The sequence below is a fragment of the Bombina bombina genome, chromosome 6 (assembly GCF_027579735.1).
Source record: "Bombina bombina isolate aBomBom1 chromosome 6, aBomBom1.pri, whole genome shotgun sequence".
In the NCBI taxonomy this organism is placed as follows: domain Eukaryota; kingdom Metazoa; phylum Chordata; class Amphibia; order Anura; family Bombinatoridae; genus Bombina; species Bombina bombina.
This window is the reverse complement of record NC_069504.1, coordinates 895,626,195-895,645,947: the sequence shown is the minus strand read 5'-3', so window position 1 is coordinate 895,645,947 and position 19,753 is coordinate 895,626,195. Positions and strand designations below refer to the sequence as shown.

At 36.3% G+C, this 19,753-nt stretch overlaps 1 protein-coding gene across 3 annotated transcripts in view; it reads left to right on the top strand.

The window, feature by feature from the left end:
* Positions 1 to 19,753, top strand: part of SPG11 (SPG11 vesicle trafficking associated, spatacsin) — a 244,149-nt gene that overhangs the window by 306 nt on the left and 224,090 nt on the right. For all 3 annotated transcript variants that reach the window (XM_053718473.1, XM_053718471.1, XM_053718472.1), the window contains exon 2: positions 13,984 to 14,184. In XM_053718473.1, the coding sequence (XP_053574448.1) occupies positions 13,991 to 14,184 (194 nt within the window). In that variant the 5' untranslated portion in view covers positions 13,984 to 13,990. The remainder of the gene's footprint in view (positions 1 to 13,983; positions 14,185 to 19,753) is intronic.

Here is a 19,753-nt window from a genome sequence, read left to right as displayed (position 1 = left end):
TTTTAAAGATAAATAATCCCTTTATTACCCATTTACCAGTTTTGCACAGCCAACACTGTTATATAAAGATACTTTTTACTGCTGTGATTACCTTGTAGCTAAGCATCTTCTGACAGCCCACTGATTACCTTGTATCTAAGCATCTTCTGACAGCCCCCTGATCACATGACTTTTTAATTATTATCTATTGACTTGCATTTAGTACTGTGTTGTGAATACAATGTTATCTATATGGCCTACATGAACTAGCAGTCTCCTGTTGTGAAAAGCAAATAAAAAGCATGTGATAAGAGGCTGTCTGTAATGGTTAAGAAACAGGCAGAAATTTTTGAGGTTTAAATGTTATAAAATATATTATATATCAATGTTGGTTGTGCAAATCTGTGGAATGGGTAGTAAAGGCATTTTCTACTTTTTTAAACAATAACAATTTTAGTGTAGACTGTCCCTTTAATCAGTGTGGTGTATCACACAGAATTTGGACTGAAAACATATGACATACATTTGATCACAAATTTAGTCAGTTACTGTACAGTATTGACATTGTATTATAACTGAAAATGACTTCTCTCATTTCTAACAAGGTTATTTTTCTTTTATTAGACATTTATAAAATTGCAAAACAAACATACATATATGTTATATCATTTCATTACTGCTCTATTACTTGTTGTACATGGGGAACTAGCCTAGGTACCAGTCACCAGCTAGCTCACAATAGTGCATCATCACTTCTCCTGAGCCTATCAAGGTATGCTTTTCAACAACGAAAACAAGCAAAGTACATTTGATATTACAAGCAAATTGAAAATCCTCTTAAAATTTCATGCTCTGTCAGAATCATGAAAATTTGGCTTTCGTGACCCTTTTGGACATTTTGCTCATATATATATATATATATATATATATATATATATATATATATATATATATATATAATTTGTTGTGTTGAGAGAGAAAAAGAGATGATTCGGCGCTAGGTGTCCCCCCCGAGAAGTGTTTTATTTGTAACGTGAATGAATGAACTGGCTGCCCTTGTACCTGAAATGAGGGCAATTGCAGGGTCCCCACCCTGCACTGTCCTATTTCAATTTATAGAAAAAACTATTGGTGGGAAGAGTGGTATTAAGGCGCACTGTTCATAAAAATAATAACCAATGTATTATTAATAGTGGTGTCAGAGTAGTGGGTATAGTGCAACAATCAGAATATTTTGATGTAGATTGTTCTATATGGTATATATAGTACAAATATTTGTACCAGCGGCGTCTGGATGAGTTATACCCAAAAATGTTTACTAATTGTATAATGTATAGGTATAGGATGGGGTACCTGCCAGGTCAGTATGACATCCTAAAAAATACCTTCCTTCACAATTCAAAATATGGATAAACCTTTAGTATAACATAATAAAGTTCACAAAGTTCACAGGTGTTCTTAGTCCCAAAGGTCCAGTAGATATATGTAGAGTTAATGAATAAAAAATAATAATAAATAAAAAGTTCTCTGTCTAATCCTTATGTTGTAAGTAAATGCCCACTTACTAGATAAAACCTCAATCCTATGAGGTAAGTGGGAAGCGTCTTTGGTAAATACAGTTGTCCCCCAGCAATCCGGAACCACTGCTTCTCTGCCTCTTTGGTGTGGTTAGAAACACTGCTTTCCTGCTTCCTTAGTATGGTAGAGATTTCTTTCTCCCTCCTTCTAATTGGCTTAGATATTCACTCAGCTCCCAGTAGTCCGTGATGTGGAATACATAAATAGGGGAACACAAATATGGAAAGGATAGTGCAACACTGTTGTACAAGTTTAAAACATATATTTATTTCATATGTAAAAAATGCTCACATTCTTCCACCTCAATCCAATATGAGGTATCAGTTAGGCATAGTAGTGCATTAAAACAGTTGCAAAAATCCAAAAAGTGAATAATCAGAAATGCAGGAAAAACGGCATACAAGCAGTTAATGAGATACAGTTCAGTATATCTTTGTTCAAATCTCTCCTTACGCGTTTCAAAGGTTTCAAATAATGGGTTACCTTCTTCATCAGAGGAAATTTTTGAGTGTGATTGCTGGTAATTCATTAGGGACTTTAAATAGGGTTTACCTGAGTGATTACGATTTTCCAGAGCTCTGATTGGCTCTTTGTGGTCATATGATATAAGAGGTGTGTGGGCTAATCTGCCTATCACTGGCCTGTTAGATCGTATTTCTTTTGTTTTGACTTTCAGGATATTTTTAAGTGAAGGAGTCAAAAAACTAAAACTATCTATTCAAAGTTTATCTAAAGTGTATTTTTAATTTACTTCGTTGGTTAATTTGTCTGTAGTATAAGGAAGTATTTAGAAGCGCAGATGAGAAGTTTTAGCGCATGCGTAATACTGTCTATTCAATGTATTAGTAAATGCGGCGGGGGTGTGTTCAGATGAGCCAATCAAATTAGAGAATCGGAAATTGATTGCGTTAAACATCCCCGATCGCTAAGCATTTCTGCTCCTTAGATGGCGTATATAAGTGATTATTTTGGGGGTATTTAGGACATACTACTGAACGCCAATTTGTAAAAACAATTATATATGATGGTAATACGTATGCCCAAACATGTGGCTAATTATAGCGCATGCGTGTATTTACCTATCTGCTTTTGACAGATCTATTGGGGCTTACGTCAATGCTCCATTGTATAAGCGTTATATTTGTAATGTTCTCAATCTTTTCAAACACTGGGCTAGGTGAATTGGTTGATCTGATATATCAACCTATGATAGAGTGCCGGTTTTTCAATAAATACACTTTAATAGGGGTAGTGTAGTTTTCGGTAAGGAATGATTTGAACCATCTTAATATTACAGCTCATTCCAAATGGTGGATACATTGTTACATCCTTTTAGTTGATTAGGGCATTGTGTATACATGAGAAGAATTAAAACGTTATATGCTTTGAAAGAGATTCTAAACATATTTAAAACTATGAGATATAAAATATTACATATTAAAAAAGTTCTTCTATACATAAAAACAGTTCTTATATACATAAAGGAACGAACATAATAAATATATTTAAGTTTCCACTAGTTGTAAAAACGTTTTTAAGACAAAGAGTATTATAAAAATCTACATTATTTTTAGAGACCAAGTCCGCCTCCCAGAAAGGGTGGATTACAGTTTGGTTACATATATCACATGGTTATTAGAGAATTTAATAAGTGATTTCATTAAAGATCTGTAAAATTGTCTACAGTGTTCTTTTAAAAATGAAGATTGTTTACAAATGATATGAAGTAAGTATCTATATCCTAGTATGTATATTGATGGCCAAAAGTACATTCCCTTAGAATATTTTCATACATATCGAGGGTGGTAGGTGGAAGCATATGGTTATATACAGATGTATTAGTATATATATATACTATTCCATATATGTTCTATTTTTCCACTAAAAAGGCTGCCAAATCAATATCTTTGTTCAAGCCAAAAGGAATTTGTGAATGTAGGGTATGTATCCAGAAGGTTTCCCTTCGTCTAAGGTGTAGTCCTCTATCCCCACGTCTCTCATTCACCGGTATACATTCTAAAATAGTAGCTTTTAAACCTTCTGGATCTTTATCGTGATAATTCCTATAATGGAGTGACAGATTGTGCGATTTTTCTCCTGCTTTTATATTCGTTAGATGTTCTGCTACCCTTTTCTTAAAGGGTCGTGTAGTGCGTCCTATGTATTGAAGACCGCATGTGCATTCGATCAAGTAGACAACATGATCCGTTTTGCAATTGCAAGCGGCATTGATTTTACATAATTTACCATTGCTACTAGAACTAACTTCTTTGGTGGATTTTTGTCCGCTATAGTGATGCTCGCATGCGACACAATTTAGGCGGTTGCATTTAAAAAAGCCTATAGACAATTTGCCCAGCCAATTTTGTTTTTTTGGCTGTTTCAATTTGCTTGGTGCAAGAGTATTTTTCAAATTTTTGTTTTTGCGAAAAATCAATTTAGGTTCTTTCGGAATAATTGTTTTTAAAAGGTCATCTTTTTCCAATAGATGCCAATGTTTCCTCAGAATCATTTTAATTTCTTTAGAACCTTCATTATATGTTGTAATAAAGTTAGCTGTGTCCTGTTGCATGTTTCCTTTCTCTTGTTTTTTCTTTTGTTTCTTTTGTAGAAGAGAATTTCTCTCAATGCATTTTACTTTCTTGTAGGCTTTGTTCAGTTCTGTTTCATTGTAGCCTCTTTCTATAAACCTCTTCTTCAATAAGACTGCTTCTTGTTCGAAGTGTTCCATTTTGGAGCAGTTTCGTCTAAGGCGTTGAAATTGGCCGTATGGAATGTTTTTATCCATTCCTGGTTATGGCCACTGGAGGCTAGTAGGTATTTATTGGTGTCGGTTGGTTTTTTATGGAGTTTGGTATGAATTGAACCTTCTTCATGGAACAATATAATATCGAGAAAATCAATCTCTACTTTGTTCCTTTTCTCTGTGAAAGTGAGGTTGAAATCATTTACATTTAGGGTTTTTACAAAGTCACTCAGAATATTGTCAGGGCCTTCCCAGATCATGATAATATCATCAATGTATCTTGCCCATTTAATAATGTACTTACTAAATGGATTATTGGACCATATATGGCATTCCTCCCATAGCCCCATGTAGAGGTTGGCAAAGCTGGGTGCAAAACGAGTTCCCATAGCTGTGCCTTGGAGCTGTAGGAAATATTCCTTTTCAAATAGAAAGAAGTTTTTTTTCCAGAACAAATTTTATAGAATTTAGGAGAAACTTGCATGTTTCTTTTGGGAGGTCAGTAAGGGTTTTTAGCCAAAAATCCACAGCTTCTATCCCTTTCTCGTGTGGTATGTTTGTATATAAAGCGCTTACGTCCATGGTGACCCAAATGAAATTCTCTTTCCAAACCACTTCTGTCATTTTTCCGATTGTGTCAGGGGTATCCCTCAAAAAAGATTTTAGTCTTGGTACTAGCGGTTGGAGAAAGTTGTCTATGTACTCTGATAGTTTTGAGGTTAGGGAATTTATGCCTAAAACGATTGGTCTCCCTGGAGGTATCTTCATATTTGTATGCACTTTTGGAAGGTGATAGAAAATCGCTGTTGTGGGGTTATCGTTTTTCAGATAGGCTAATTCATCTTCATTCAGGACTTTCCCTTCCTTGACATTGTCCAATATATGGTGATATTCCTTTAGGAAGATGTTGGTGGGATCTCCTGGAAGTTTCCTGTAGTTTGTTTCGTCCTTCAGGAGGTTGTATGCTTCTTTTATATAGTCCACTCTGTCTTGGATAACGATACCCCCTCCTTTATCTGCCTCTCTTATGATTAGATTGCTGTCTTCTTCCAGGTTTTTTATGAGGGTTTTTTCTTTCCTCGAGAGATTGTCTTTTTTTATTTTATACCCCTCGCAGAGTTGGTTAACATCTGCTTGTACCAGGTTCGAAAAAACCGCAATCAGGTTTCCCTTTGAGTGGACTGGGTAGAAAGTGGAATGGGGTTTTAGTGCGGTGTGTCTTTTTAGTGGAACTTTTTCAGCGGGAGTTGCACTTTCATTTTCCAGATCTTCTAAGATATTTAGAAGATCAGACTCAGTTTCTGTCAACATATTCTGCCCTGTTCCCTCGTCTTTACTGGACAATTTGTTAAAATGTCTCTTCAGGGTTAGCTTCCGGGTGAATTTATGAAGATCAATGAATAGTTGGAAAGAATTTGGTCCCTTTGTGGGGGCAAAAGATAAGCCTTTCTCTAGTATAGTTGTTTCTTCTTTTGTTAGGATTCTTGTGGAAAGGTTGAAAACTTTTGCCTTCACATCTTCGTTTCCCACATTGGTGTTGATTTCTGTTTCTTTCTTTCCATGTCTTCTCCCTCCTCTGCATCCTCTGTGATTTGTCTTTTTTGCCCTCTTTGTCTCCATTGTGGCTCTAGCCTCATGGGATGTTCTTGTTGATGTGTTCCCACTTCTCTCAGTCCTGGTGGTTCCTGGAGAATGACTTTCGGATCCGTGGGGCGGTATTCCCTCTGTCCGTACCCTAAAAAATGCTGTTTGGAGTTGGTGTCAAATTGGACAGAGTTTCTTCTATAGTTACCATCTTTCCTTTGGTTGTTCTTATTATTGATGTAGGGCGATTGGTTCCTTCTATTCCAATTCCAATGGCCATTGTGTTGATACTGGATTTGATGGTTTTGCCCAAATATATCCTCCCTATCTGGGATGATGTTTCTATTTCTATTTTGTCTCCCATCATTTCTTTCGTCTTTGTAGTAGTCATAAGATCTATTATTATGTATTTCTTTATAGTTTCTTTCCCAACCTCTTCCCCGGAAGAATGTGAGCATTTTTTACATATGAAATAAATATATGTTTTAAACTTGTACAACAGTGTTGCACTATGCTTTCCATATTTGTGTTCCCCTATTTATGTATTCCACATCACGGACTACTGGGAGCTGAGTGAATATCTAAGCCAATTAGAAGGAGGGAGAAAGATATCTCTACCATACTAAGGCCTAGATTTGGAGTTTGGCGGTAGATGGGCTGTTAACGCTCCGCGGGCTTTTTTCTGGCCGCACCATAAAATTAACTCTGGTATCGAGAGTTCAAAAAAATGCTGCGTTAGGCTCCAAAAAAGGAGCGTAGAGCATTTTTACCGCAAATGCAACTCTCGATACCAGAGTTGCTTACGGATGCGGCCAGCCTCAAAAACGTGCTCGTGCACGATTCTCCCATAGGAAACAATGGGGCTGTTTGAGCTGTAAAAAAACCTAACACCTGCAAAAAAGCAGCGTTCAGCTCCTAACGCAGCCCCATTGTTTCCTATGGGGAAACACTTCCTACGTCTGCACCTAACACCCTAACATGTACCCCGAGTCTAAACACCCCTAACCTTACACTTATTAACCCCTAATCTGCCGCCCCCGCTATCGCTGACCCCTGCATATTATTATTAACCCCTAATCTGCCGCTCCGTACACCGCCGCAACCTACGTTATCCCTATGTACCCCTAATCTGCTGCCCCTAACACCGCCGACCCCTATATTATATTTATTAACCCCTAATCTGCCCCCCACAACGTCGCCGCCAGCTACTTACAATAATTAACCCCTAATCTGCCGACCGCAAAGCGCCGCCACCTACGTTATCCTTATGTACCCCTAATCTGCTGCCCCTAACACCGCCGACCCCTATATTATATTTATTAAGCCCTAATCTGCCCCCCTCAACGTCGCCGACACCTGCCTACACTTATTAACCCCTAATCTGCCGAGCGGACCTGAGCGCTACTATAATAAAGTTATTAACCCCTAACCCGCCTCACTAACCCTATCATAAATAGTATTAACCCCTAATCTGCCCTCCCTAACATCGCCGACACCTAACTTCAATTATTAACCCCTAATCTGAAGACCGGAGCTCATTGCTACTATAATAAATGGATTAACCCCTAAAGCTAAGTCTAACCCTAACACTAAACCCCCCTAACTTAAATATAATTTACATCTAACGAAATTAATTAACTCTTATTAAATAAATTATTCCTATTTAAAGCTAAATACTTACCTGTAAAATAAATCCTAATATAGCTACAATATAAATTATAATTACATTGTAGCTATTTTAGGATTAATATTTATTTTACAGGCAACTTTGTAATTATTTTAGCCAGGTACAATAGCTATTAAATAGTTAAGAACTATTTAATAGTTACCTAGTTAAAATAATAACAAAATTACCTGTAAAATAAGTCCTAACCTAAGTTATAATTAAACCTAACACTACCCTATCAATATATTAATTAAATAAAATACCTACAATTACCTACAATAAAACCTAACACTACATTATCAATAAATAAATTAAATACAATATCTACAAATAACTACAATTAAATAAACTAACTAAAGTACAAAAAATAAAAAAGAACTAAGTTACAAAAAATAAAAAAATATTTACAAACATAAGAAAAATATTACAACAATTTTAAACTAATTACACCTACTCTAAGCCCCCTAATAAAATAACAAAGACCCCCAAAATAAAAAAATGCCCTACCCTATTCTAAATTAATAGAGTTAAAAGCTCTTTTACCTTACCAGCCCTGAACAGGGCCCTTTGCGGGGCATGCCCCAAGAAAATCAGCTCTTTTGCCTGTAAAAAAAAACATACAATACCCCCCCCCCAACATTACAACCCACCACCCACATACCCCTAATCTAACCCAAACCCCCCTTAAATAAACCTAACACTAAGCCCCTGAAGATCTTCCTACCTTGTCTTCACCATCCAGGTATCACCGATCCGTCCTGGCATCCGGTGCTGAAGAGGTCCAGAAGAGGCTCCAAAGTCTTCCTCCTATCCGGCAAGAAGAGGACATCCGGACCGGCAAACATCTTCTCCAAGCGGCATCTTCGATCTTCTTCCATCCGGTGCGGAGCGGGTCCATCTTGAAGCAGCCGACGCGGATCCATCCTCTTCTTCCGGCGTCTCCCGACGAATGACGGTTCCTTTAAGGGACGTCATCGAAGATGGCGTCCCTCGAATTCCGATTGGCTGATAGGATTCTATCAGCCAATCGGAATTAAGGTAGGAAAATTCTGATTGGCTGATGGAATCAGCCAATCAGAATCAAGTTCAATCCTATTGGCTGATCCAATCAGCCAATCAGATTGAGCTCGCATTCTATTGGCTGATCGGATCAGCCAATAGAATGCGAGCTCAATCTGATTGGCTGATTGGATCAGCCAATAGGATTGAACTTGATTCTGATTGGCTGATTCCATCAGCCAATCAGAATATTCCTACCTTAATTCCGATTGGCTGATAGAATCCTATCAGCCAATCGGAATTCGAGGGACGCCATCTTGGATGTTTTTTTTTACAGGCAAAAGAGCTGATTTTCTTGGGGCATGCCCCGCAAAGGGCCCTGTTCAGGGCTGGTAAGGTAAAAGAGCTTTTAACTCTATTAATTTAGAATAGGGTAGGGCATTTTTTTATTTTGGGGGTCTTTGTTATTTTATTAGGGGGCTTAGAGTAGGTGTAATTAGTTTAAAATTGTTGTAATATTTTTCTTATGTTTGTAAATATTTTTTTATTTTTTGTAACTTAGTTCTTTTTTATTTTTTGTACTTTAGTTAGTTTATGTAATTGTAGTTATTTGTAGCAATTGTATTTAATTTATTTATTGATAGTGTAGTGTTAGGTTAATTGTAGGTAATCGTAGGTAGTTTATTTAATTAATTTATTGATAGGGTAGTGTTAGGTTTAATTATAACTTAGGTTAGGATTTATTTTACAGGTAAATTTGTTATTATTTTAACTAGGTAACTATTAAATAGTTCTTAACTATTTAATAGCTATTGTACCTGGTTAAAATAATTACAAAGTTGCCTGTAAAATAAATATTAATCCTAAAATAGCTACAATGTAATTATAATTTATATTGTAGCTATATTAGGATTTATTTTACAGGTAAGTATTTATCTTTAAATAGGAATAATTTATTTAATAAGAGTTAATTAATTTCGTTAGATTTAAATTATATTTAAGTTAGGGGGGTGTTAGTGTTAGGGTTAGACTTAGCTTTAGGGGTTAATCCATTTATTATAGTAGCGATGAGCTCCGGTCTTCAGATTAGGGGTTAATAATTGAAGGTAGGTGTCGGCGATGTTAGGGAGGGCAGATTAGGGGTTAATACTATTTATGATAGGGTTAGTGAGGCGGATTAGGGGTTAATTACTTTATTATAGTAGCGCTCAAGTCCGCTCGGCAGATTAGGGGTTAATAAGTGTAGGCAGGTGTCGGCGACGTTGAGGGGGGCAGATTAGGGGTTAATAAATATAATATAGGGGTCGGCGGTGTTAGGGGCAGCAGATTAGGGGTACATAAGGATAACGTAGGTGGCGGCGCTTTGCGGTCGGAAGATTAGGGGTTAATTATTGTAAGTAGCTGGCGGCGACGTTGTGGGGGGCAGGTTAGGGGTTAATAAATATAATACAGGGGTCGGCGGGGTTGGGGCAGCAGATTAGGGGTACATAAGTATAACGTAGGTGGCGGTCGGCAGATTAGGGGTTAAAAAAATTTAATCGAGTGGCGGCGATGTGGGGGGAACTCGGTTTAGGGGTACATAGGTAGTTTATAGGTGTTAGTGTACTTTAGGGTACAGTAGTTAAGAGCTTTATGAACCGGCGTTAGCCCAGAAAGCTCTTAACTCCTGCTTTTTTCCTGCGGCTGGAGTTTTGTCGTTAGAGCTCTAACGCTCACTTCAGAAACGACTCTAAATACCGGAGTTAGAAAGATCCCATTGAAAAGATAGGATACGCAATTGACGTAAGGGGATCTGCGGTATGGAAAAGTCGCGGCTGAAAAGTGAGCGTTAGACCCTTTAATCACTGACTCCAAATACCGGCGGTAGCCTAAAACCAGCGTTAGGAGCCTCTAACGCTGGTTTTCATGGCTAACGCCAAACTCCAAATCTAGGCCTAAGGAAGCAGGAAAGCAGTGTTTCTAACCACACCAAAGAGGCAGAGAAGCAGTGGTTCCGGATTGCTGGGGGACAACTGTATTTACCAAAGACGCTTCCCACTTACCTCATAGGATTGAGGTTTTATCTAGTAAGTGGGCATTTACTTACAACATAAGGATTAGACAGAGAACTTTTTATTTATTATTATTTTTTATTCATTAACTCTACATATATCTACTGGACCTTTGGGACTAAGAACACCTGTGAACTTTGTGAACTTTATTATGTTATACTAAAGGTTTATCCATATTTTGAATTGTGAAGGAAGGTATTTTTTAGGATGTCATACTGACCTGGCAGGTACCCCATCCTATACCTATACATTATACAATTAGTAAACACTTTTGGGTATAACTCATCCAGACGCAGCTGGTTCAAATATTTGTACTATATGTACTATATATACCATATAGAACAATCTACATCAAAATATTCTGATTGTTGCACTATACCCACTACTCTGACACCACTATTAATAATACATTGGTTATTATTTTTATGAACAGTGCGCCTTAATACCACTCTTCCCACCAATATATATATATATATATATATATATATATATATATATATATATATATATATATATATATATATATACTAACTTAGCAAATTTTATTTTATTTTTTTGTTTATTCTATATCAATAGCAAGGTTTTTGTGGTCTTATAGGCATTTAAAACAGATGTTGTTACCAGAATTTCAAGTAAAATGTCAGATGAAGCAGATCAAAATGTGTAGAGAACCTCTGTCCAGCGTATTGCGATATTATATTTTGCATCAGTTACACTCATTCTAACTTTAACAAGTTATCAGATCAATAACCAGCAAACAGATTTATGTATACAGTATATACAGGTCATTGTTGTTGCTATGTTCTTATAAAGATAGTTTATTTAAAGCTTTTAGCATTTGGTATACTTTACTTGGAAACTGCTAGATGTCATCTAGTTCAGTGTTTCTCATTAACTATGATGTAGATAGATAATGCAACTTTCACATTCAAATTGCATCATCACATATAAAGGCTTTAAAAAAAGAGCAGTCTATATATTGTTCTGACTATAACAGTAAATAATCAGTTGTCTGTCTTCAGTCATTGTTGAACTAAATCAACTTTTTGGGTTGTGTATTTTAAAGGGACACTAAACCCAATTTATTTATTTCATGATTCAGATAGAGCATGCAATTCTAAGCAGCTTTCTAATTCACTCCTATTATCATTTTTATCTTCATTCTCTTTCTATTTTTATTCGAAAAAGCAGGAATGTAAGGTTAGGATCTGGCCCATTTTTGGTTAAGCACCTGGGTAGAGCTTGCTGATTGGTTTGCTACATTTAGCCACCAATCAGCAAGCGCTACCCAGGTCCTAAACCAAAAATGGTCCGGCTCTTAAGCTTACATTCCTGCATTTTAAAATAAAGATAGCAAGAGAACAAAGAAAAATTGATAATAGGAGTAAATTAGAAAGTTGCTTAAAATTGCATCTGGATCCTGAAATTAAAAAATTGGGCTTAGTATCCCTTTAAGGAATATGTTAGAACATCACAGAGAGGTGGGTTGAATGAAGCATAGAGCAAAATATATTTTTGATGAGGGATTTAGGCTTTTAGATGACAGCTACCAGTCTGAGAACATAAAGGGCCATTATAATCGAAAAATGACATGCTCTAATTCGTTAGAGAATGTAATTTTAAGACTAGCAACACTGCACCTCTATGTTTTTATCCCCCCAAAGGGGTTCAATACATAGTCAAAGTACCGCTCGCAAGCTGCGGAGAACTGCTGGTTCTGAGCATAAAAGGTCTACTGAACCAATCAGTAGCACTAGTTACACAGCTGGGTCATGCAGCTAGTGCTGCCGATTGGGTCAGTTTCCACCTGGTACCAGCAGTTCTCTGCAGCTCACGTCAATACTTACATTTGAAAGGGTTAAACCCATAGCATCGCATGGTCAATAGTGATAAAATTACATGTTCTAACAAATGTCTTTTTTCTCTCACTATAATGGTCCTTTTATTAAAGGCTGATATAGATAATCAGAAGAGGTATTGATCAAGATCAGTAGAGGGGATTTGGAGTGAAAAAACTGCTGCTGAGCCAAACAGCAACACTTCTCACACAGCAGTTTTGTGTGACTAACGCTACTGATTGGGTATTTAACTATGTGTTTAAACCCTTTACAGGGGTTAAACACATAGAGATGGAGGGTCAGTAATCCATTATAATGGTCCTTTAATAATGCTAAAATGTGAGATGTTATTTGAATACTGCTCAGATCTACAAGAAGGGTGGAAGCAGCAGAGTATTTGTAACAGTAGAAAAGTCAAATAAATACAAGTTGTAAAGGTGTTCAAGGGACAGTATTGTAGAGTACACAAACGTATATCTGTCCTAAGAGAGGTGACTTCAATAAAGGGGCGGTAAAGTTAAAATGAAACTCATGATTAAAATAAGGCTTACCATTTTAAAGTGACACGAAACACAAAACTTTTATTTCACGCTTCAGATGGAACATACATTTTCTAAACGACTGTCAAGTTTATTGTTATTATCAGATTTGCGTCATTCTCTTGGTATTATTTGTTGAAAGCGCAGCACTGCACTACTGGGAGCTAGCTGACCACATCTGGCAAGCAAACGACAAGAGGCATATATGTTCAGCTACCAATCAGCACCTAATTCCCAGTAGTGCATTGCTACTCTTGAGCCTGTGTCTAGGTAATTTTCATCAAAAGATACCAAGAAAACAAAAGCGAATAGAAGTAAATTGGATAGTTGCTTAAATTGCATGCTCATTCTGCATCATGAAAGTTTCATTTTGACTTTACTGTCCTGTTAAACAACTTTCCATTTTACTTCTATTATCAGATTTGCTTTGTTCTTTTGGTATCCTGTGTTGAAGAGTTGGTTTAGGAGCAGTAGTGCAATAAAGGGAGCTAGCTGAACACGTGGTGAGCCAACAACAAGAGGCAATATATGTGCAGCCACCAATCATCAGTTAGCTACTAGTAGTGCATTGCTGTTCCTGAGCCTACCTAGATGTGCTCTTCAACAAAAGATACTGAGCAAAGTTTTTAATAGAAGTAAATTGAAGCATTGTATACATGACATGATGCTGCTTTTGATTCATGAAAATGTCATTTTGAATTGACTGTACCTTTATGTGTACCGGATGATTTGCTGACACAGCATCTAAATTGAACCTGGTATAATATATATTATGGATGGGAGATAACAAATACACCCTGTGCAGGCAGTTGCAATGCTTAGCTTGTGAGGGGACTTATATTGGCCACAAGAGGGAGGAACAAATGCTCTGGAATCGTTAGTATCTCTCAATCCATCATTTTAAATGATGCTGTTTTTTTGGCACAGCTGCTGGGGATAGGATGAATATACAGATGACTGGGTTATGTATATAACTGTGTGCATCTCTCCTCTTATAATGCAGCTGTAAGATGGACTTGAACATCCTTTTGGCTCCTGGGTTGACCCTACAGGAAGGATCAGAGAGACCAGTGAGATTGTCACTGACCAGGCAGAAGAACCTGATCCTGTGTGGCCTGCTTCCTAATGGGTCTCTACAACTTACCACGCTTCCTGTGGGAGGCATCTCCAGCTATCATACTCGCCTCGATGGACCCTTCATTCAGTAAGATTTCTATTTGTCATTAAAATAATATTTGTGGCATATTTTTTTTCTTTCTTAATGCCATAATATTACAATAATTACAGACCATAATTACAATGCATACAGTCATGTACAACCCCCCCCCCCAATAATAAATAATAACATTCAAGTGGTGTCATGAGAAAAACAGGTTTAAAACTCCTGATAATTAACCATAAGTCTGTGATTTTTGCAAAAACAAAATGACCCTTTAGTTATAAAAAGGAGATAGTATTTTTCTATGTAAAGTTGAATCTAATTGCTTTATAAATAAACCTCACTTTTCAACAAATATGTGTGCTCTGTACTTTGATACTAAACCCAATTTTTTTATTGCATGATTCAGATAGAGCAAGCAGTCTTAAGCAACTTTTCTAATTTACTCTTATTATCAATTTTTCTTTGTTCTCTTGGGATCTCTATTTAAAAAGTAGGAATGAAAGCTTAAGAGCCGGCCCATTTTAGCTATCCACCAATCAGCAAGCACTATCCAGGGCGCTGAACCAAAAAAAAGGTTTTTAAATGATAAAAATCTCGGGTAACTAAAATGATTAAGCTTCTTATAAAATGGTTTCATTATCAAATTAAACTGGATTGGAACATGGTCTGAGATTATAATCTCATTAATTGTTAATTGTATTTTAACCATAGTAATTAAATTCCTAGATATATATATATTTTTTTGGAGAGAGCTTATTTTGATATACAAGTATACTCCTTATTCAGGGGATTGCGATATCTCCACACATCTATTAATCCAAGATCTTTGTTAATCTAATTAATTGTTAATTGTGTTTTTAACCATATCAATTAAATTCCTAGAAAATTAAAAAAATATCAATTATAGAGAGGGAGTTACCTGATTTTGACATACAAGTATACTCCTTATCCAGGGGATTGAGATATCTCTGCACATCTATTAATCCAAAATCTTTATTAAAGGGACAGTCAACACCAGAAATGTTGTTGTTTAATAAAATGGATACCTTTATTACCCATTCCCCAGTTTTGCATAACCAACACAGTTATAATAATACACGTTTTACCTCTGTAATTACCTTGTATCGAAGCCTCTGCAGACTGTCCCCTTATTTCAGTTCATTTGACAGACTTGAATTTTTTAGCCAATCAGTGCTCACTCCTCGGTAAATTCACGTGCATGAGCTCAATATTATCTATGTGAAACACATGAACTAATGCCCTCTAGTGGTGAAAACTGTCAAAATGCTTTAAGATTAGAGGCGGCCTTCAAGGTCTAAAAAATTAGCATATGAACCTCCTAGGTTTAGCTTTTAACTAAGAATACCAAGAGTACAAGCAAAATTGTTGATAAAAGTAAATTGGAAAGTTGTTTAAAATGACATGCCCTATTTGAATCATGAAAGTTTATTTTGGACGTGACTGTCCCTTTTAAATGATGAAAAAAATGGATTCTCAAAACTTGTATCCATTTATAAAGCCTTGGATTTATTTGACCAGCTATCTAATAGAGCAGTGGGTGCCAAATTTAAGGGATACTAAACCCACATTATTTATTTCATGATTCAGATAGATCATGCAATTTTAAGCAACTTTCTAATTTATAAATTATTTATTATCGATTTTCTTCGTTCTCTTGCTATCTTTATTTGAAAAAGCAGTAATCTAAGCTAAGGAGCCGGCTCATTTTTTGATTCAGCACCTGGGTTGCACTTGGTGATTGGTGGCTAAATGTACCCACCAATCTGTAAGCACTATCAATGGTTCTGAACCAAAAAAGGGCCAGTTACTTAGTTTAGATTCCTGCTTTTTCAAATAAATATAGCAAGAGAACAAAGAAAAAATGATAATAGGAATACATTAGAAAGTTGCTTAAAATGGCATGCGCTATCTGAATCATGAAAGAAAAAAATTGGGTTTAGTATCCCTTTTAGTCACCACCCAGGATAATCTTAAAATCCATAAATTTCATTAGCTTGTTCATAAACTCAAACCAAAAGTCCTTATTTTAGCATAGGGACCATATATTTTACAGAGAACCAATGGTTTGTTCTCGACTGTGATATGTAGTAGAATAAATCTTCCTTGGGGATCTATCACTTTAATATCATAATTTTTTTTTTCTGAATAAAATAGCTACCACCTGCTAGTGTTCTAAAAAGATTCATACACTGCTTGATTAACCCATTTCCTTCTCAATTTAGCATGTTCTATTTACGTAAAATGGGTTTCTTATAGAAAATCAGGATTATTGGGAAAGAACCTAAGTGGGGGTTTAAAAGAGAACTCCTTCCTATGGATTTAGTATTAAAAGTCAAAACTTTAATGGTGTTAAGTTAAAATGGAGAGTATAATCTCCTAAAATGTCAAATAATCCAACCAAGATAAACAATATTGCTGTGATGTAAAGTCATCCCCCTGTTTCCTGGCCGATAACAGCATACCTCGGCTTCAGGTGACAGGGTTGACCAACATATAGAAAAAGTTTAAAATTAGTGCAAAAGAACGTGCACTATAGGCACAAACGCGTTTCGGCTGTCTTAGTAGCCTTTATCAATGTGAAATGACAAACCGAGGCCCGGGTGCTACCCTTTAATATACCAAAACCTATACCTTAATTATCCAATAATATCGTTATAAGAATTCTACGCCCCCTGGTTTACCAATCAGGTACAACTACATGTGTTTTTTTTTTTTTTTTTTTTTTAAATTCATTTTTATTGGGGTATTTTTACAGTAATAAAATTAAAAAGACAAAATAAGACAATCGAAAAAAAGAACGGGATGAAAAATAAAATAACCACTTTGGTGGTAAAATCATACATGAAACATAATCGAAAATACAAATACCTTATAGGATACCATTAACCAAATGAAAACATATACATATTTTGTCAAATGAACATTACATCATATTCGATTGTCATCTCTTAGGAAGATTTACTTATACAAAAAAGAAACCCCTTCTGGGATACAGTAGAAATCAAAAATGTTAGATAAACATTGACCAAAAAATTAGAACTACCCAAAACTCCTAATACTTAGGTTGATCGTCTTAACCATCCTTCGGGGAAAAAAAAAAGGAAAAAAAAAAAAATATTAGGGGAGAGGGAATGGGGCTTCTCCTGTCGCCTCTCCCCCCTCACCCCCATGCGTCCCCCGCTCTATCCCACCTCTCTGGCATTGGACACCCATAAGGGCGGAAACAACCCATGGAGAACTAGGTCTGCAAAGGTCTGGGAGCTCAGAAATGGCTTCAATATACTCTTTTGCACTGACAATGGGTAGGACTTGATTATAGGAAGCCATCTATGCATAAATTTACCAATGAGTTTTTCGGAGGAGAGCTGAAAATGAAAAGCTTCATAAGTTATTTGGAACTGGATTTCTCTAAGAAAAAGAGTAAAGGATGGGGCCTTATACGAACGCCAATTTTTAGTTATAAGACATCTGGCCACAAGGATAATAGTTGTATACGAGTCTACCAGAGATCTTTCTAGATGTGTATTTATTCTAAAAAAAAATACCATGTCAGCAGTAAGACAGCTAGTTAGATCGAAAGACCGATTGACCCAGTACTGGATTTTCAGCCAAAATTGCCTTATTTTTGGGCAAGACCAAAACATGTGAATTATATTAGCGTTCGGATGCGAACAACGCGGACAAGGGAAGATTTGTGAAGGGTAACAACGCGCCATTCTGGAAGGGGGGAAATAATATTTATTAGTAAGTTTAAAATGAGACTCTTTTACTGACACAGGAACCATACATTTGTATACTCTCTCCAAACACTGCAAGATCCATTCAGGAGTGATAGCGGTGAATGTATTCTCCCAACTTTTACAGATTTTATCTACTGTTAATGCCCCTTGTTTAGCCAACATTATGTCATATGTAAGTGAAATTGAAGTGTAACCTTTTCTAAATTTATCAAAACAAGTGTTAATTTCGGTCCACCGGGACACCCAGTCCTCTGGTGGGGGATGCTTACTTACAAAATGCCTATGTTGAAAATAAGCGAACAGATTGTCCCTGGGTAACTTATAAAGTTGAAACAACGAACCATATGGACTTATGAGTTGAGTTTCTGAAAAGACTTGAGCGACCCGTGACAAACCATTCTCTTCCCATTTCTCAAATACCTTGTATTGTACCCCAGGCATAAACTCAGGATTGCCTCTTATAGGCAAGAATCTTGAGAAATGAGGATCAACTTCTAAAATTTTACAGAATTTCTGCCAGGCCACTATTATGTTTTTAACCGAAGATAATGATTTAATTTTAGGGGGAAGATGTTTAATTACATTATGCACGACCGCTTTTAAAGAAAACGGGGCAATGCATTGTTCTTCTAGTTCAATTGTCGAGAAGCAGTTTGAATCGGTTAGCCAATCAAATGCAAATTTAGCTAGCGTAGCAATATTATACAGTTTTAAGCTAGGAAGGGCTAGGCCAGCAGAAGATTTTTTTTGAGTCAATTTCATCAGGGATATTCGAGACTTCTTTTTACCCCATATAAATTTAACTATATTTTGATCAAACTTATTTAAATCCTTTTTTGAGAGAAATAACGGTAAGTTTTGTAAGAGATACAGTATCTGGGGGAATACGATGACTTTTATTAAGTTTACTCGTGCTGAGATAGATAAGGGAAAGGAGGCCCATAATTCAAGATTACTCTTGAGCTTCTCTAACAATGGTTCAAAATTCAAATTATACCATTTCAACGGGTCTCTGTGAAAAATAATCCCAAGATATTTAAGTCTATCTACCACTTTAAAGGGGTGATTAGAGCAACTTACCCTTGACTTGGAGATCCACAATAGTTCACTTTTTCCATAATTAACTTTGTACCCTGAAAAAGAACTAAAATCTGTCAGAATTTGTAATACTAAGGGTATCTGCACTTTTGTTTTCTCTAGGAACAATAAGAGGTCGTCAGCATAAAGAAGGGTTCTGAGAGTGTGTGGCCCTATTGATATTCCGGATAATTTTTGCCTTAACCAAATAGCCAAAGGTTCTAGAGCAATATCGAATAGCAGGGGTGACAGCGGGCATCCCTGTCTTGTTCCCCTGCCTAATAATATCCTAGGAGATAATATGTTATTGATTAAAAGATATGATATTGGTGCCCTATATATTTTATGCACCAAGTTCATAAATTGATCGTGAAACCCAAATTGCTCTAGAACCCGAAAAAGATACTGCCATGTAATGGAGTCAAAGGCTTTTTCTGCGTCTAACGTCAGAATAGCCATATCTGTGGGAGCTCGATTTTTTTTAATTTTCTCTTTGTTCCACATGTAGTCCAGAAGCATGACTACTTTGCGTATATTTTTAATAGAATTGCGTCCCTGAATGAAACCCGTCTGATCTGGGTGTATAATCTCACCTAATCCTTTCGCCAGTCTATCTGCAATGATGGAGGTTAAGATTTTATAATAGGTGTTAAGCACCGATATTGGTCTATATGATGATGGATCTTCTCTTTCCTTATCTTTTTTAAGAATTAGGGTAATATTAGCAGCTGTAAATAGATTAGACATGGTTTTATTAGAAGAGAAGTAGGCAT